The sequence below is a fragment of the Rutidosis leptorrhynchoides genome, chromosome 3 (genome assembly GCF_046630445.1).
Source record: "Rutidosis leptorrhynchoides isolate AG116_Rl617_1_P2 chromosome 3, CSIRO_AGI_Rlap_v1, whole genome shotgun sequence".
NCBI lineage: Eukaryota > Viridiplantae > Streptophyta > Magnoliopsida > Asterales > Asteraceae > Rutidosis > Rutidosis leptorrhynchoides.
In genome coordinates, this window is record NC_092335.1 from 232015214 (window position 1) to 232033379 (window position 18166).

Below are 18166 nucleotides of genomic sequence, written 5' to 3' on the forward strand. Positions count from 1 at the left end.
TCATTGCTTTAGCCGTGTTTAAGAATGGTCTTCCTAATATGAGAGGAACTTGAGAATCTTCTTCCATGTCCAAAACAACAAAATCTACTGGAAATACTAAAGTACCAACTTTAACTAGCATGTTCTCCATTATCCCTCTAGGATATTTTATTGATCTATCGGCTAGTTGTATGCTTATTCTGGTTGGTTTCAATTCTCCAAGGTCTAGTTTAGCGTATAGTGAATACGGCATTAGATTTATACTAGCACCTAAGTCTGCCAATGCTTCTATTGAACTAAGACTACCCAGAAAACATGGAATTGTGAAACTTCCTGGATCAGATAGTTTTTCTGGTATCTTATTCAACAGCACTGCTGAACAATTTGCATTCATAGTGACAGCCGAGAGTTCTTCCATTTTCTTTCTATTCGTGATTAGATCTTTCAAGAATTTAGCATATCTTGGCATTCCTGAAATCACATCAATGAAAGGAAGATTTACATTTATCTGTTTAAACATATCCAAGAATTTGGATTGCTCGGCTTCAAGTTTTTCCTTCTTCATTTTACTCGGATAAGGAAGTGGTGGTTGGTATGGTTTAACATAAGGTTTATCCTTAACTGTGTTATCTTCATTAACCTTTTCAACTACCGGTTCTTTTTCCTTATCTTGATCAGGTTGTGGTTCTTGTGGAGTAGGAATAGTTTCATCAGAAGTTACAGGTATTTCAGGTGGTTTAAGTGTTGTACCACTTCTTGTGGTAATAGCTTTAGCTGTTTCATTCCGGGGGTTAGCATTTGTATCGCTTGGTAGACTTCCCGGTTTTCTTTCACCTATTAACCTTGCTAGGTTACTCACTTCTTGTTCCAGATTTTGAATAGAAGCTTGTTGATTTCTAAATGCTTGAGCATTTTGTTCATTTGTTTGTTTTTGAGATGTGAAAAACTGCGTTTGAGTTTCAACTAGCTTCGTCATCATATCTTCTAAATTTGGCTTTTTATCATCGGTTTGTTGTGGTGGTTTGTTTTGAAAATTAGGTCTTTGCTGATTGTAAGTATTATTGGATACTTGTTGATTGCTAGGACCTTGTTGGTTGTTGTATGGAATATTTCGGTTATAATTCTGGTTTTGATTGTAAATCGGTCTTGGCGGTTGATAATTATTCTGATAATTATTTCCAGGCCTTTGGTTTATGTATGAAATATTCTCTCTTTGTTCCATTGTTAATTCAATACTGAGACAATCTTTTGTCAAATGTGGTCCTCCACACTGCTCACAACTAATTCGTATAGCATGAATATCCTTAGTCATCTTTTCCATTCGTCTCTCGAAAGCATCTATCTTTGCCGAAATGGAATCTAAGTCATGGCTAGAATCGGCTCTAGCTGCTTTAGATGATCTAATGATATCTTTTTCTTGGTGCCACTCATGTGAGTGGGAAGCAGTATTATCAATAATTTTGTAAGCATCAGTTTCGGTTTTCTTCATAATAGAACCACCAGCTGCTATATCTATGTCTTTTCTTGTAGTGATGTCGCATCCTCGGTAGAATATTTGTACTATTTGACAGGTGTCTAAACCATGTTGCGGACATCCTCTTAACAACTTTCCATATCTTGTCCACGCCTCATATAGAGTTTCATTTGGCTTCTGTGTGAACGTAACAATTTCTGCTTGAAGTCTTACGGCTTTAGATGCAGGAAAAAATTGTTTAAGAAATTTGTCAACTAAAACATCCCATGTATCGATCGCCCCTTCAGGTAACGATTCCAACCAATCTTTGGCTTCTCCCTTTAAAGTCCAGGGAAATAACATGAGATATATCTGTTCATCCTCCACTTCTCGGATTTTAAATAGTGTGCAGATCCTATTAAAGGTACGTAGATGTTCATTTGGATCTTCCTTCGGCGCACCACTAAATTGGCATTGATTAGTCACCATGTGTAGAATTTGTCCTTTGATTTCATAATCTGGCGCATTAATGTCTGGATGAGTAATTGCGTGACCTTGGCCAGTGCGTTTAGCTCTCATTCGGTCTTCCATACTTAAAGGTTCCAGATTCTCCATAATTGAATTTGTTGAATCGGAATCACTAGATGATTCTGTTTTAATAGTTCGTTCCTCAACAATCTCTGTTTGAATGATTGTTGGTTCCGGAGGAAAGTTTAATGGTTCAGGATCTATGAACCGTTCCTGAATATTTTCCGGATTCTCAATTGTGAGGTTGGGTTCAAAAAATGGATTATCGGAAATTTGAACTGAAGTACTTGGTCGACTGGATGACGATTCTAAAGAAAAATCAACGGCGGTTATATTTGTTAAACGATGTCTTGATCGAGTTACAGGTGGTGAACGTACAAAAGGTGATGAACGTCTTGCTCGGTGCATTCACAGAATATCCTATTAGTTTTTAAAAGGAAAGAAAAGTTATAATAAGTTATCCAATCAATAGACTTTTCTGATTTTGCCCACGTTTCGAATAGCCAAAAGATGCAGCAGAGGGGCAGGATTCGTTTGGTCTCAATATAATTGAGGACTGTTTGGCTCCAATAACCCGGTCCACGTACAAATCCAACTATTACTACGAACCAGAAAATTTTGATGTCTATTAATTTAACCGCTCAAAATAAATTTTCGTAATTTTAAGAAATTTAGATAAGAAGTAGAATAAAAATCTATGTCCTAAAAACTAGAATGGCGAGAAATAAGAAAGACAAAGAGTTCGTCGCAAAAGGTCGAAAAAGAAAAATGGTTGAAAAATAAAAGGTGACGGAAAAATAAAAGAAACTTATAAAAACTTAAAAATACTTAACTAATTTAACCTTATTACTACAACTAACTTAAAATTATAATCGCAAATTGAAATTACTAATTGGAATGATAATTGGTACATAGTAAAAGGTGTCTAAAAATATTAAAGCTTACAGGAAAAACTAAATCCCAAATGGAAATAACTTAAAAAGAAACTAAAACTTAAAAAGGCGTCGCAAAATTTTAAAGCACCTAAATCTTAGTCTAAAGAAAAAGCACTTAAGGAATTCTACGGCAAAGCCTAAAAATCTAGGAGTAAAAATAACTATAGCTAAAACTAAGTTTAAAATTAAATATGAGCTAAAAAATACAAATTTTATGCTACAACGATTAAAAAGGTACAAAATATAAAAATATACAAAAAGTTGTAAAAAGTACAATTTTTATAAAAATATTATTTTTATATTATTTAATTAATAAAACTATTAATTTTATAATTTAATAAAACTAATTTAACTAAAATATATAAATAAAAAGTAAAAGTAAAATTAAAACTAATAATAATAATAATAATAATTAAGTTTTAATAATAATAATAATAAATTAAAACCCGTAATCAATGCTTGATTAGGGTTTTTGTCCGTGTGTCAGAAACCCTCCGCGAGTCGCGGCAATTAAAGAAGCAAACCCCGCGAGTCGCGGGGTTCAGGAATTCAGTTGACAGCTTTATCTTTTTACGCGTTTTTCTTTATTTATTTTTTTTTATTATTTTCTTTTCTGTTTTTTAATTAAATAAAAGATATTAAAATTAAAACTTATATTTTTATAAACTAAAATAAAAATAAAGAAACTTATAAAATTTAAATATTTAACAAAATCCTAAAAATACTTATATTTTTGTTTTTCTTTTTATATTTTTGAATAATTAAAACGTATTTTTACAAAAACGAATTTTAATAAAAGTTAACTAAAATCTTTTTTTTTTTTTTAATATTAGCGTTGCGCTTCCGGCGTTTAAGAGTTTTTCCCCGGCAGCGGCGCCAAAAATAACTTGATGTCGAACGAGGTGTATATAAAATAGTTATTATTTTACTAGGAAAACACTATTAAATACGATACAATTTTACACAAGATATTTATTTATTTATAGAATGGATATACTTAAACCTTGCTACAACACTTATAGGCAGTGTACCTAATCGTACAGTAGTGTAGTTTTTAGTAAGTCCGGTTCGTTCCACAGGGAAATCTTTAAACAAAGCTCAACGCTATATTAGTTTACTTTTATAAAAATACAAATATATATATAAGTAATATTATTATTATAAAGGGGGGTTTTTACCGTTTAATGACCGGCTTGTCGATTTTAAAACTTTAGTCGCAGTTAAAACCTAATGTAAAATATAAAATAAATACAAGACTTTAAATTAAAGCGTAAAGTAAATAACGATAATGAAATTGCGAATAATAAAAATGCGATAAAATTAAATTGCGATAATTAAAAGTACGATAATTAAAAGTGCGATTAAATAAAATAACAATAAATAAAAGTGCGATAATTAGAAGTGCAATTAAATAAAGGAAATTAAATATGAAATAAAAGAATTATGCTTATTTAAACTTCCGTAATCATGATGTTTGACGTGTTGATTTTAGTTTTATGCCCTTGGGTTAATTGTCCTTTGTCCTGGATTATTCAATATGTCCGTCTGGTTTTTGTCCATAACAGTCCATCAGTCATAAATATAAATTGCAAGTGTCCTTGACAAATTATTATTATACCCGAAGTTAAATATTCCAACTAATTGGGGATTCGAATTGTAACAAGGTTTTAATACTTTGTTTAATGAATACACCAGGTTATCGACTGCGTGTAAACCAAGGTTTTACTACTTTGTTAACAATTACACCAATTACCCTTGAATGTAATTTCACCCCTGTTTTAATTATTCTAGTGGCTATTAATCCATTCCCGTGTCCGGTTAAATGAACGATTATTCGTACATATAAATACCCCGCCCATCGTGTCCGATCGAGTGTATATGGTAATTTATAGGGACGCCCAATTGTAAATCTTTATATTAACATTAACAAACTTTCATTTAGTTAAACAAATATAAAGCCCATTAATAGCCCATAGTCTAGTTTCCACAAGTGTCGTTCTTTTGTCCAAACCCCAATTATGGTACAAAGCCCAATTACCCAATTTTAGTAATTAGCCCAACATCATGATTACTTCGTTTTAAACAAGCATAATAATAACTTAGCTACGAGACATTAATATAAAAAGGTTGAACATAACTTACAATGATTAAAAATAGCGTAGCGTTACACGGACAGAATTTCGACTTACACCCTTACAACATTCGCTAACATACCCTTATTATTAGAATTATAATTAAAATTAAAATATAAATTATAAATATAAATATATTTACGTATGAAGAGGAAGAGAAAAAAGATGATTAAATTTGATCAGAATTCGGTTGGCTTTATAGCCAGACTTGAAAATTGGGGCTCCGCGACTCGCGGCAAAATGCCCTTAAAACTCCGCGAGTCGCGGAGATATATTTACAGCTCACACCCTTGGAGTTTCTTGCTGCCGACGGTTTTTATTATATATATATAATATATATATAATTAATATAATTAATTATATATTATATTATATTTATATACATAGTTAACTTGTAATTTTTAGTCCGTTGCGTCGAGCGTTAAGAGTTGACTCTGGTCCCGGTTCCGGATTTTCGAACGTCCTCGCGTACAATTTAATATCTTGTACTTTGCGTTTTGAATCTTGTACTCTTGTGATTTCGAGACGTTTCTTATCAATAATTGGAACCTTTTTGATTGTCTTTTGTACTTTTGAGCTTTTTGGTCGTTTGCGTCTTCAATTCGTCGAATCTGTCTTTTGTCTTTACCTTTTATTATTTAAACGAATATCACTTGTAAATAGAACAATTGCAACTAAAAGCTTGTCTTTCTTGAGGAATAATGCTATGAAATATATGTTCGTTTTTAGCATTATCAATCGATCATATATATATAGGTATATAAATAATATAATAATATAATATAATATTAAAATAAATAAAAAACATGTTAAATAGTGAGCCGCCACAAAAATATGTCGACTTAACATTACGCGTTTCACGTAGATAGGTACGCGATCCGCGTATGGTGTCTTCATGAAAGTTGTAGATTTTTGAGTTACGGACGTCTGGACACCGGAATCACCCTTTTTTGAGTCAGTATGATTTATTTATGATTTTTCTCGTGAAAGTGCGCATGCTTAGTGATTTCCATCATTTTAACTTGCGATCTTGAGATGAAATGTTATAGTCTTTTGGTGCCCATTAGAAATCTTTATTTTATCTTTATTTTTATTTTCATATCATTGAAAATCCATAAAAATATTTTATAATCAAATTCTATTATATCGAAAGAATAAAAATATTTTCGTACGTTTGAAACTAAATCAAATAATACTATAAGGTTTAGTTTTTCCAAAACTACTTATATTCAATATCATTTTATTAAAAGGTTTAAATAATAGAAATTGTTATATCATAAAACATTTTCACTTCATAAAGTAAAATTATATAATATATAAGTCATAATGGATTTCTAGTTTTTACTTACAGTTTATTCGTAAATCGCAGGGTTAAATCCAATGGACAATTAAACGTATGAAATCGTTTTAAATCAACATATCCATTTGCTTACCTTGTCGACATCCATTTACATTTCATGTTCTTACTATTAATTTTATGAAAGTTAAATAATTAACTTATCAAGAGTCACGAGAAAGTTATTGTAAAGCATGCATTGAAAATTAAACAGGAATCTCTACTAACTTTTGTCCAGTTACCGTTAATTGACACTTTTGTTCTTACTTGTAAATCACTTTACCAATAATTTCGAATACCATTAAAAGGAAAGGTTTTCTAAATCAAAGTGGACCTTTCAACAGAGACTCATAATCATACAATGTATCTGATAAATAAATCATTTGATATTATCTTTTAATTTCGTTGAAAAATATCTTGAAATAATTACGTTCATGTAAAGTATTATTCATCTAATACCTTGTTAACGTTCTCAATTCATATAATAGATTTCGTAACTTATTTTCATATTAATCAAACCGTTTAATGTTTCATTAATATTTCTCAATTTAATAATCACACATATGTATATATTCATACATATCTATTTACACATAATTGTTCGTGAATCATCGAGAGCAGTCGAAAGGTAAATGAATACATGAACATAGTTCAAAGTTTTTGAGATTTCAACATTACAGCCTTTGCTTATCGTGTCGAAAATATTAAATCATATGAAGATAAAGTTTAAATTTGGTCGAAAATTTTCGGGTTGTCACATTCCGTTACTTCCATAATTGAATTTGTTGAATACGAATCACTAGAAGATTCTGATTTAACGGTTTGTGGTTCAGGAGGAATGATTAGTGGTTCAGGATCTTGGAATTGTCCTTGAATATCCTCCGGGTTCTTGGTTGTGAGAGCCTTTATATTTAGGGTTTAAAAATTGGATTATCGGAAATTTGAGTTGGAGTACTTGGTCGTCTAGATGATGATTCTAAAGAAAAATCAAAGGCGATAATATTGGCTAGATGTCTTGATCGAGTTACAGGTAGTGAATGTATGAAAGGTGGTGAACGTTTTGCTCGGTGCATTCACAGAATATCCTATTAGTTATAAAAATAGAAAAACTTATATAAGTTGTCCAATTAATAGACTTTTCTGATTTTGCCCACGTTTCGAATAGCCAAAAGATGCAGCAGAGGGGCAGGATTCGTTTGGTCTCAATATAATTGAGGACTGTTTGGCTCCAATAACCCGGTCCACGTACAAATCCAACTATTACTACGAACCAGAAAATTTTGATGTCTATCAATTTAACCACTTAAAATAAATTTTCGTAATTTTAAGAAATTTAGATAAGAAGTAGAATAAAAATCTATGTCCTAAAACTAGAATAGCGAGAAATAAGAAAGAAAAAGATTGCGCGTCGAAAAAGGTCGAAAAATAAAAGGTCGAAAAATAGGCGTCGAAAAATAAAAATAAGAAAGTAGCGCGAAAAACGGCGTCGCAAAATTCTAAAGCACATAAATCTTAGTCTAAGGAATAAGCACTTAAGGGATTTTACGGCAAACCTAAAAATTCTAGAAATAAAAATAACTATGGCAAAACTAAACTTAATACTAAAAATTGTAAATAGAGTCTAAAAATCTAAAGGTAATAAAAAAAAACTTTTTTTTAATTTTTTTTTATATTTCGTTTTTTAAGGATTTTAAAAAAAAAATTTAAAATTTTTTTTTTATATATTTTTTTACAATTTTTTTTTTAAAACGAATTTTTTTCTTAAAAAAAATGATTTTTTTTTACACAATTTTTTTTAAAGGAATTAATAATTTTTTTATTATTATTATTTTTTTTCAAAACTTTTTTTTTAACTCATTTACTATTCATGAATAGTAAATAAAAAGAAATTAATTAATTTACTATTCACATGAAAGCGACATGATAGAAATTATTAATTGTAAGTTATATAATATACCCCTGAAATATTTAATAAATACGACTTTTTAAAACTTTTAAAACTTTTACGATTCAATATAGTAAAGGAAAGAAATTAATTAATTTACTATTTACATGAAAGCGATATTAATTATAAGTTACATAATATACCCCTGAAATATTTAATAAATACAACTTTTTAAAACTTTTAAAACTTTTACGTATCAAATTTGATTCTAAAATATTATTATATTATTATATTTTATTTCAATATTATTATATTATTATATTTATTAAATTATTATATTTAAATTAATATATCTTTAATCAATCAAAAACTAAAAAAAAAACTTAAATACCCCGTGAAAACACAAAAAGTGTCCCCGAAATTACTTTTTTTTATAACTATATTTTTACATATATAAATTAAAAATATAGCGTTTTAGCGCTCCCCGGCAGCGGCGCCAAAAACTTGATGATGTAGCGTGAGGGTACGAAATAGTATTATTTTTAATACAAAATACATTACAAATTACAAAGTTATTTATTTATTTATAGAGTGGGATATACCTAAACCTTGCTACAACACTATAGGCAGTGTACCTAATCGTAGAGTAGTGTAGTTTTTAGTAAGTCCGGTTCGTTCCACAGGGAGCTGGTGATACTTACTATATTTTTAACAACTATATTTATACAAAATATATATAATTATATAAGTAGTAATATTATTATAAAAGGGGGGTTTTACGTTTAATGACCGGTTTGCCGATTCTATATTTTAAGCGCAAAGATAAATGACGATAATTAAAGTGCGCAAAATAATGACAATAAATAAAATGACAGTAAATAAAATTGCGAGTAATAAAATGACAGTAAATAAAGATACGATGAGAAATACAATAAAAGAATTATGCTTATTTAAACTTCCGTAATCATGATGTTTGACGTGTTGATTTTAATTTATTACCATGGGTTAATTGTCCTTTGTCCTGGTTTATTTGATACGTCTATCTGGTTTTTGTCCATAATAGTCCATCGGTCATAAATATAAAGTGCGAGTATCCTCGTCAAATTACCCTTATACCCGAAGTCAAATATTCCAACTGATTAAGGATTTAAACTGTGACGCAGTTATCACTTCTGTCAACAATTACACCAGTTATCACTGTATGTAATCCACCCCTGTTTAATTAGTTTATGAATATTAATTCATCCACTTGATCAGAATGAATAATCAATTACCCAACCCAATTGATTAATTAAATGATTATAACAGATTCCATATGAACGTCACTAAATAGGACAACCATAATCATTATTAATTATTAGGTTAATTAATTTGAAGATAGGTTCGACAGACTCCAATGAGTTGTCACTCAATTAGACAATACCCCCCATCTATTAATAGTCAATAGTCCAATTTCCACAAGTATCGGTCTTTTGCCCAAACCTTAATTATGGTCCAAAGTTCAATAACCCCATCTTAATATTTTAGCCTAACATCACGATTACTTCTGCTCAAATAAGCATAATAATAACTTAGTTACGAGACATTAAATTAAAAAGGAAGAACATAGCTTACAGTGGTGATTAATCGTGTAGCGTTACACGGATAGAGTTTCGACTTTAAAACCCGTAAAACATTCCTTACAATAACCCAATTATTATTAAACTTAAACTAAAATTAAAATTATAATTATAAATATATATATATTACATGTAAAGAGAAAGAAAGAAGAAAAGGTGTACATAAATCGATCAAATGAATTGCCTTTTATAGGCAAATATTGAATTGAAATTTTTACTTATGACCCCTTAACTATGCTCAATTAACAACTTTTTATTATTTATTATTATTATTCTTATTATGAATTATTTAAATATTATATTATATTCTTGTGCATAGTTGACTTGTACTTTCAGCTCCGTTGCGTCGAGCGTTGATAGTTGGCTCGGGCACCGGTTCCGGATTTTCGAACGTCCTTTCGTATAATTTAATATCTTGTACTTTGCGTTTTGTAACTTGTACTCTTGTCATTTTTAGACGTTTCTCATCAATAAATTGAACCTTTTGAATTGTATCTTGTACATTTGAGCTTTTTGGACGTTTGTGTCTTCAAATCTTCGTTTTCGCCTTTTGTCTTCGCACTTATTTATTTAAACAATTACAATGAAAATATAATACAATTACATATGAAAACCTATTATTTAGAAGGGATATTGCTATGAAATATATGTTCCTTTTTAGCCTTATCAATTATTAATATTGTTTTTGTTATTATTGTTATTATTTATTAATGTTATTGGTACTAATTATTATTAGAATTATAATTACTATTATTATTACCATGATTATAGGTAGTGTAACCATATTTATTATTATTAGCATTATTAATGTATATATTATTGTAAATTTTGTCGTTTAAGTATTAGCTATCCTTATTACTATATTTATTAACGACTAATATAAGTATTATTATTATTATGTAAACATAAATACTATATTTAATATTATTATCATTTTGTTACTAAGTAACATTTTTATGTTTTATTAATGTTATCATTGGTATTATTAATGCCGATATAAGTATTATTACGATTAGGATCATTATTATTGTTGTTATTATGAAAATATTACAAGTTGTTATTTCTACTGTTAATATTAGTATTAGTAACATTATTAGATTTATTATTATTATTATTATTAACAAAAGTATTATTATTAAAAATTATCATTTGTAATAAGATTGTTATAATTATTATTATTATTAAGTATTAGGTATTATTATCAAGATTATTATTTTCATTATTATTATTAAACTATTCATTTTTATTAAAAACTATTGTTATTATCATTATTATAAAATTTATTATTAAAACTATCATTAATATTATTATCATTACTAATAACGCTAGTATTAACATTATCATTATTTTAATCACTACTAATACTATTTTAGTATTAATATAATTACTATTTTAATGAACAAATAAAATATATACATATAAAATATATGATACATATAACATAACGAAACTAATATTTTATATACGAAATGAAAAACATATATATATATATATATATATATATATATATATATATATATATATATATATATATATATATATATATATATATATAATATAATATAATATAAAAAATAATATAACTAATAAAGTTATATACATATAAATTTAATTGATTATGATTATGTATATTAATAAATATACAAATGATATAGGTTCGTGAATCCGAGGCCAACCCTGCATTGTCCAATATAGTCATATGTATTTTTACTACAAAATACATTAGGTGAGTTTCATTTGCCTTTTTACCCTTTATATTTTTGGGCTGAGAATACATGCGCATTTTTTTATAAATGTTTTACGAAATAGACACAAGTAATCGAAACTACATTATATGGTTGAATGATCGAAGCCGAATATGCCCCTTTTTGCTTGGTAGCCTAAGAATTAGTAAACCGATCTACTAATTGACGCGAATCCTAAAGATAGATCTATTGGGCCTAAAGAACCCCATTCAAAGTACCGGATGCTTTAGTACTTCGATGTTGTTTTATATCATGTCCGAAGGATTTCCCAGAATGATAGGGGATATTCTTATATGCATCTTGTTAATGTCGGTTACCAGGTGTTCAATCCATATGAATGATTATTTTTATCTCTATGCATGAGACGTATATTTATGAGAAATAAAAATCTTGTGGTCTATTTAAATGATGGAAATGATTATTTATGTTAAACTAATGAACTCACCAACCTTTTGGTTGACACTTTAAAGCATGTTTATTCTCAGGTATGAAAGAAGTCTTCCGCTGTGCAATTGCTCATTTTAAAGATATTACTTGGAGCCATTCATGACTTATTTCAAAAGACGTTGCATTCGAGTCGTTGAGTTCATCAAGATTATTAATAAGTCAATTATAGTTAGATATATTATAAAATGGTATGCATGCCGTCAACTTTCGATGCAATGAAAGATTGTCTTTTCAAAAACGAATGCAATGTTTGTAAAATATATCATATAGAGGTCAAGTACCTCGCGATGTAACCAACTGTTGTGAATCGTTTATAATCGCTATGGACTTCGTCCAGATGGATTAGGACGGGTCCTTTCACCGTGCATCCCTGATTTCATAAATCTGGGTGCAAGTCTCTACGGTCTGACATGCGGTCGACCGTGGTTCAGTCGTGTACCATGTTTCACATTTTAGGCTTTCTTTGATTTTTGGTCTTTTGCTAGATCAAGAGTGGATTAGTGAACTTGATGATATATTTAAGATGTCTACCATCACCTTTAGCTATGTGCATATGTCATCATCAACACACTTATTGTTATGAGTTAAAATTAGTATAGTCATTAAACATAATCTCATATTAATTCACATTCTCCTCCAACAACAGACAGATTTCATATGATGTTTCTTCATCAACTTTATGTGCTGATAGATTTAATTCTAATGTGAAGACAATTGACTTGAAATGATATTCAATCTCTTTTCTGGAACTCAAAGCTTGTGAAGGATGTCCAAAGAAAATGTGTACAATGAGAAAGCACAACTATTTTAAACGAAACCATAAATAAGCTAGGCTTTGTTTTGTCTTTTAATTTCTTAAAGAGAATAATTTCTTGGAACAACAACAACAAAACTCAATACCACATGAGTGATGAGTGGTGTATGGGGAGATGGGATTTAGATAATTCTTCTCTTATCCGAGAATGAAAACAAGTTATTTATCTACCCAGAGTGAAACACTCTCAAAAGTAGAGAAAATCATTTCTCTCTCTATTCAACGGGTAAAGAGATTGTTTTCGAGTAGACCTCCCAATAAGTAGAAATTTTTTTGGTGATGTGAAAAGAAAAATGACAGTCTTTTTAGCCAAAAAAGATTGAAGTTTAGAAACTCTAGACATTTTTATACACTTGTTTCTTTGTAACTGAGAATATTTTGGGTATATGAGATAAACGTACCTATATATGCACATATGATTTTCATGATGCATGTCAAATGTATGTCTAAGTGTATGCTCAAATTTTGAATCACGATGGATGGCATGTATGTATATAAGTACATCCATGATGAAATTCATGGTACTTTACTTTGACTTGACTGTGGGCAAGTACTTAAAGATTTTATTATTTATCATTTCTGTTTAGAGAAAGGTGTATTATAATTTTTTTGAGAAAAACATAATTTAAATTTAAATTATAATGGATTCAAAGATCAAATTGAAGAACATGTTGATTCAGACTCAGATCACTCTGTTTGATAAAATCTAGCGATCTGATTGATTCAAACATACCTGGCGATTGAGACTCATACTCTCAAATTTGGGTCAAATGGATCTTGCTTTCGAGTCAATTGGGTATTGAAAAAAATTAAGTTTGACAGTGTAAACTAAAACTTAAAGAAAGTCCAATGAATATTTTTTCAACCTATTGGATCTTATACAAAATATAAACGAACGGGTCAAATGGGTATCAAATCCTAAAGTTCAATAAACAGAGACACATCTAATGGTTGTTGTGAATTGGTCAAATGGGTCGAGCATAACAAGATTCATCCGTCAATCATTTATGAAAGCATTAATGGTTATATCAATTATTATTGTTTAGACCTATTTGACCCATTTGACTCATTACCCGTTTCGACCTGTTACCTAAACCGATCCAACATAACCTGTTTGGACCCGCTTAAAATTTTTAAACGTTTGACCCATGACCCATTTCAACCTAAAACTATTTTGACCCATTACCCAAACCGACTCAATCTGACTCATTTTAAATACAAACTAATGATTCTGACCCTAACAAACATTCCACAAATACTAACATTGACAATGATAATTAACCCAAACTCACATCTTCATAGTCCATGTACATCCATGGAAAAGTAACTCGCCAGTTTGCGTTCAATGACGAAGATCTGTGACATTCCAATGAAACTGAACGAACAAAACCACTCAAGAAAAGCAAGCATGCAAGTATTTTAGTATTGGCTTTCAATAATTAAGGAATACCTGGTTGAGCCGTGTATATTTTAGTACTGGATTTTAAGGTTATTCTAGTTAAAACTAACATCGTGTCATTCATTTTCACTACGGGATACCAGATTGAGCTATGTATATTTGAGTTCAAAAAACTCACTTTCCCGTGAAAATAACAAAGAACAAGCTGGGAAAATATTAAATATTTCTGAAATAACAATTTTGGTATGAAGTTCAATGATAATGATGTGAACGAATAATATAAAGGAGTTGAATTGGATTTAATTGGCCATAAACCTCATTACTAAAGACAGTACCAAATATGTTGATTACACAAAATTGTGACGTGAAGATCATTTATCAGTATATATTTTTAACCAATGAGGTAAACAGATAAGGTTTTCACTGCTCATGTTACCCACGAAGAGTGAGTCATTCAGATATATGCGGTCTAATCGGATTATGTTGTGACCATTTTGACATTTTTCCAAATGAGGTGTCATATTATATATTATAAATGTGAATTATGTTGTGACCATTTCGACATTTTCCCAGATGAAATGTTATATTATAAATGTAAACGTTCTTGTTTTAATAAATGTAAACGTTCTTGTTTTACAGTTTTATTTTCACCTTTGTGTAATAGTACACCCTGGTTTTTTGTTAGGACCATTGTGACACATTCTTTATAAAAAAAAGTCATTTGATTACAACTTTACCATCACGAAACTATCTGTAAGGTTATCGGCTAAAAAGCGAAACTGTAAAATCCAAAAAGATAAACAAAAACGACTATATGCATTTATCAATTGTGGTTATACATGCTCATGGAGATCCAGGTCAAAAACACAGTCAAACACACATAGTCGGAACACAAAGCCTTAAAATTCGTCTTCAGAAGCCCATCCTTTCTTTTCCAAAGCTAGCCGCAACGCCTGACGTGGAAAAGGAAAATAACAATTAGCATAGACCATAGTCATAGTCAAAGTCAAAATGTGTTTTGCAGTATCGATGAGTCAAAAGACCACATCACCGTAAATTCGACACAAAACCTAATTTTCTTGAGGCAATCAGTATGATATAGTCATATAACTAGCTATATTCTTACTGTAACATGTGAGATTGCAAAACATAATATTATCCAAAAATACGGATATAACGTATATTTTACATTCCTAACTTAATAACATGCTTACAAAAGCAACTAAGTAGGGATCTGGTTCTATAATTTGTGATTAAAAACTGTTGAAAATCAGATTAGGAATTTACAAGTTTTCTCGTATATAAAACATCATAATATTTTGGATGGCATCTCTTGATGTGAGAAATGGGCCAGTAACAGTGGGTTGGGAAAACATGTTAGGGTAATAATTTCTTAGTATATGGGTCAAAATGGGTCGGTTTTAGAGTGAAAAAAAGATACCTTGACTCTCTTTTTATTGGCATCAAAACCGAGCCCAATGCGTGATGCTGACCGGTATTGTACAAGTGGTTTCTTCCCAGGAGGGAACCAAAACTCAACATCATCCACAAACTGGGACAAAAACATACCATTTCAGTACATTGTTTTTGTCATTGTATCAACAGAAAAATAGAAAATCAAAGTGGTTTTGTTGTAGAAGTTACCCCTAAAATCGGGCTTTCATACTCCACACGTATATAATCATCTTTCTTCTCTACTACCGTCGGTGTGTAGTTGTCCACTTTTGTTGCTTTTATCTGCGACACCATAAAAACAAGACACTGAACCAAAAAACGCACAAAAACAACCACTTTGCTTTGTGCACTTGTGTGGTTTGGATGAACAATGTGGCAATTTTGACCCATTTTCAGGGTTAATATTTCAATTGGTCATTTATATAAAACACAAAAGATTAGGTTAACAGGAGGCATGTCAAACGGGCCAAAAGTTGGCTGGAGTGTCTCTTTTAACATAATAAACCTCCAAAATCATTTTGTTCAAAATGGATGTTATTAATTAATTTGTGATCATTTTGAGTGATTTGGGTCAACCCAACCTCGCCCAGTCACCCGCACCATAAGATAACTCGTTATGACCTATTGACCTATTACCCAACCCACTCATTTTGCCACCTCTAGACAAGTGCATCGAAAGCTACTGCAACTTACCACTTCGAGAAGCTCCTCGATTGCCATATCTTTGCTCACGGATTTGTTACTTCCACGTCCTCCTTTTGGATTATAGTTCCTACAGAAACCGAATGACTGAAAAATCAATAATCAACAGCTAGTGACCAAGAACAAAATGCAGATGTCAAACTAGCATATGTCAAATCTATAACGTTTATATTAATTCTTAAATTCTTCACAATTGAAGTACTCTTATGAATTCTGATAAATGTACAGAATAGATATCTTACCAAGGAGGTGCATAGTGTACAACATCACTGATATTTTCGGACGTCGAAATACATTTGTCTGTTGCAGGACACAAAGCTAAAGAAGGAGGTTTCTTTTGTACACCAAGATAATTTGGTTTATTTCCACTACATCAAACAAACACGCAAACAAACACACACATCATAATCTACTATTACAATTTACAACCTTCTCATTTCTAATAACATTTTAGCTTAATTGACTCTATAACAAACTAATATAATAATACTACTCAATTGAACACCAATTATATATGAGAATAAGCAAATTGAAAAATGAGAGTGACAAACCTAAAGTGAAAAATGGAACCTAGAACTGCTAATTCACTGCTTCTTAGTATAATTTCCCTGAAAATAACATTAAATTGAGGAAATTAATTTAATAAAAAAAGTAAATGTAGAACAGCATTTGTGGATTAAAAAGTTTAAAATGGAATTAAGATAAAGTACCTTCGCGTTACTTCTCGTTTTTGTTGGTCGTCTGAATTGCTGTTGTTTGAAGATAATGAAGCGCAGCGGGGAGAGCAGTTGATTGTAGTTTTAATGGCACTTAGTTTGCTGATGTTATGGTTGTTGTAGATATGGTTATAGGTATTTGGCGATGATGACGCCATTGATGACAGGTTTTGGAGTTGAGATGTTCGTATGTGTGGGTGTGAGCCGAGGTCAGTCATAAGGAAAATGAGTCGGACTTCTTCGACCAGACTATTTGTAGTGGGTTGGGTCCCTTGGGTGTAGTGGGATCTCTGAAAGGTTGCGAGTGACGTTGCGCTCTCATCATTTTAATTTAATTTTTCTATTTTTTGTTTTTTTATTAAGATAAATATTTTAAGTAATTAAAGAAACTATAAACTATAAACTTAAACTATACAGACTAATCTTCTATCTATTGATCTATCTATAGTTTCTATTAAAATTGTAAAATGATATGTTATAAATGAAATTATTCTCTTCTAAACAAAAATAAAAAAATAAAAGAAAAAATTTGAAAGGCATCTTTCTGATTGTCATAAATATTTATTAATTTTATTTAAAAATTTTAAACCCACAATTAAAAAATTGTACTCCGTATCTATTCCAAATAACTTGAAGCCCTAAAAACCCTATCGACTATAAGCAGACCAAATCTTCATATAAACGACTGAATCCCATAAATCCCCATCTGCAACTCCTTTTTTTCGAATCCAAATAAACTCAAAAAAAATAAAAAAAATAAAAAAAAAATCCAAACAATCAAGAATCCTTTCAATTCACATCTTCCTGATAAATTTATCTGTCATAATTAGACCATTTCAAATCAAACCCGAGTAAGTATTTACCTTCATCTTCGTTTCTTCTTCCCATCTCCACCGTTCGCCTCCAACCACCGCCACCGTTCATTACGATCAATGAGGTGTATCTTAAGCAAGTATATGTGGTTTCAGATCTTGATTTGATGCAGATTAATTAGTCTATCTTCAAAAACTTGATTTCGGGC

General features: G+C 30.1%; 1 protein-coding gene across 3 annotated transcripts; it reads right to left on the reverse strand.

The window, feature by feature from the left end:
• Positions 1-14986: 14986 nt before the first annotated feature.
• LOC139897276 (uncharacterized) lies at positions 14987-17382 on the reverse strand. 3 transcript variants are annotated; one of them, XM_071879970.1, is made up of 7 exons: positions 17140-17382; positions 16981-17037; positions 16672-16797; positions 16421-16499; positions 15917-16009; positions 15714-15824; positions 14987-15225 (listed from the first exon to the last, which is right to left on the reverse strand). In XM_071879970.1, exons 1-7 carry the CDS (start codon positions 17361-17363, stop codon positions 15172-15174), a joined length of 744 nt encoding a protein of 247 aa, XP_071736071.1. In that variant the 5' UTR covers positions 17364-17382; the 3' UTR covers positions 14987-15171. The 3 variants fall into 3 exon arrangements, with proteins under 3 accessions (XP_071736071.1, XP_071736072.1, XP_071736073.1); XM_071879971.1 differs by having other exon boundaries at positions 14987-15229; XM_071879972.1 differs by lacking the exon at positions 15714-15824.
• Positions 17383-18166: the final 784 nt, after the last annotated feature.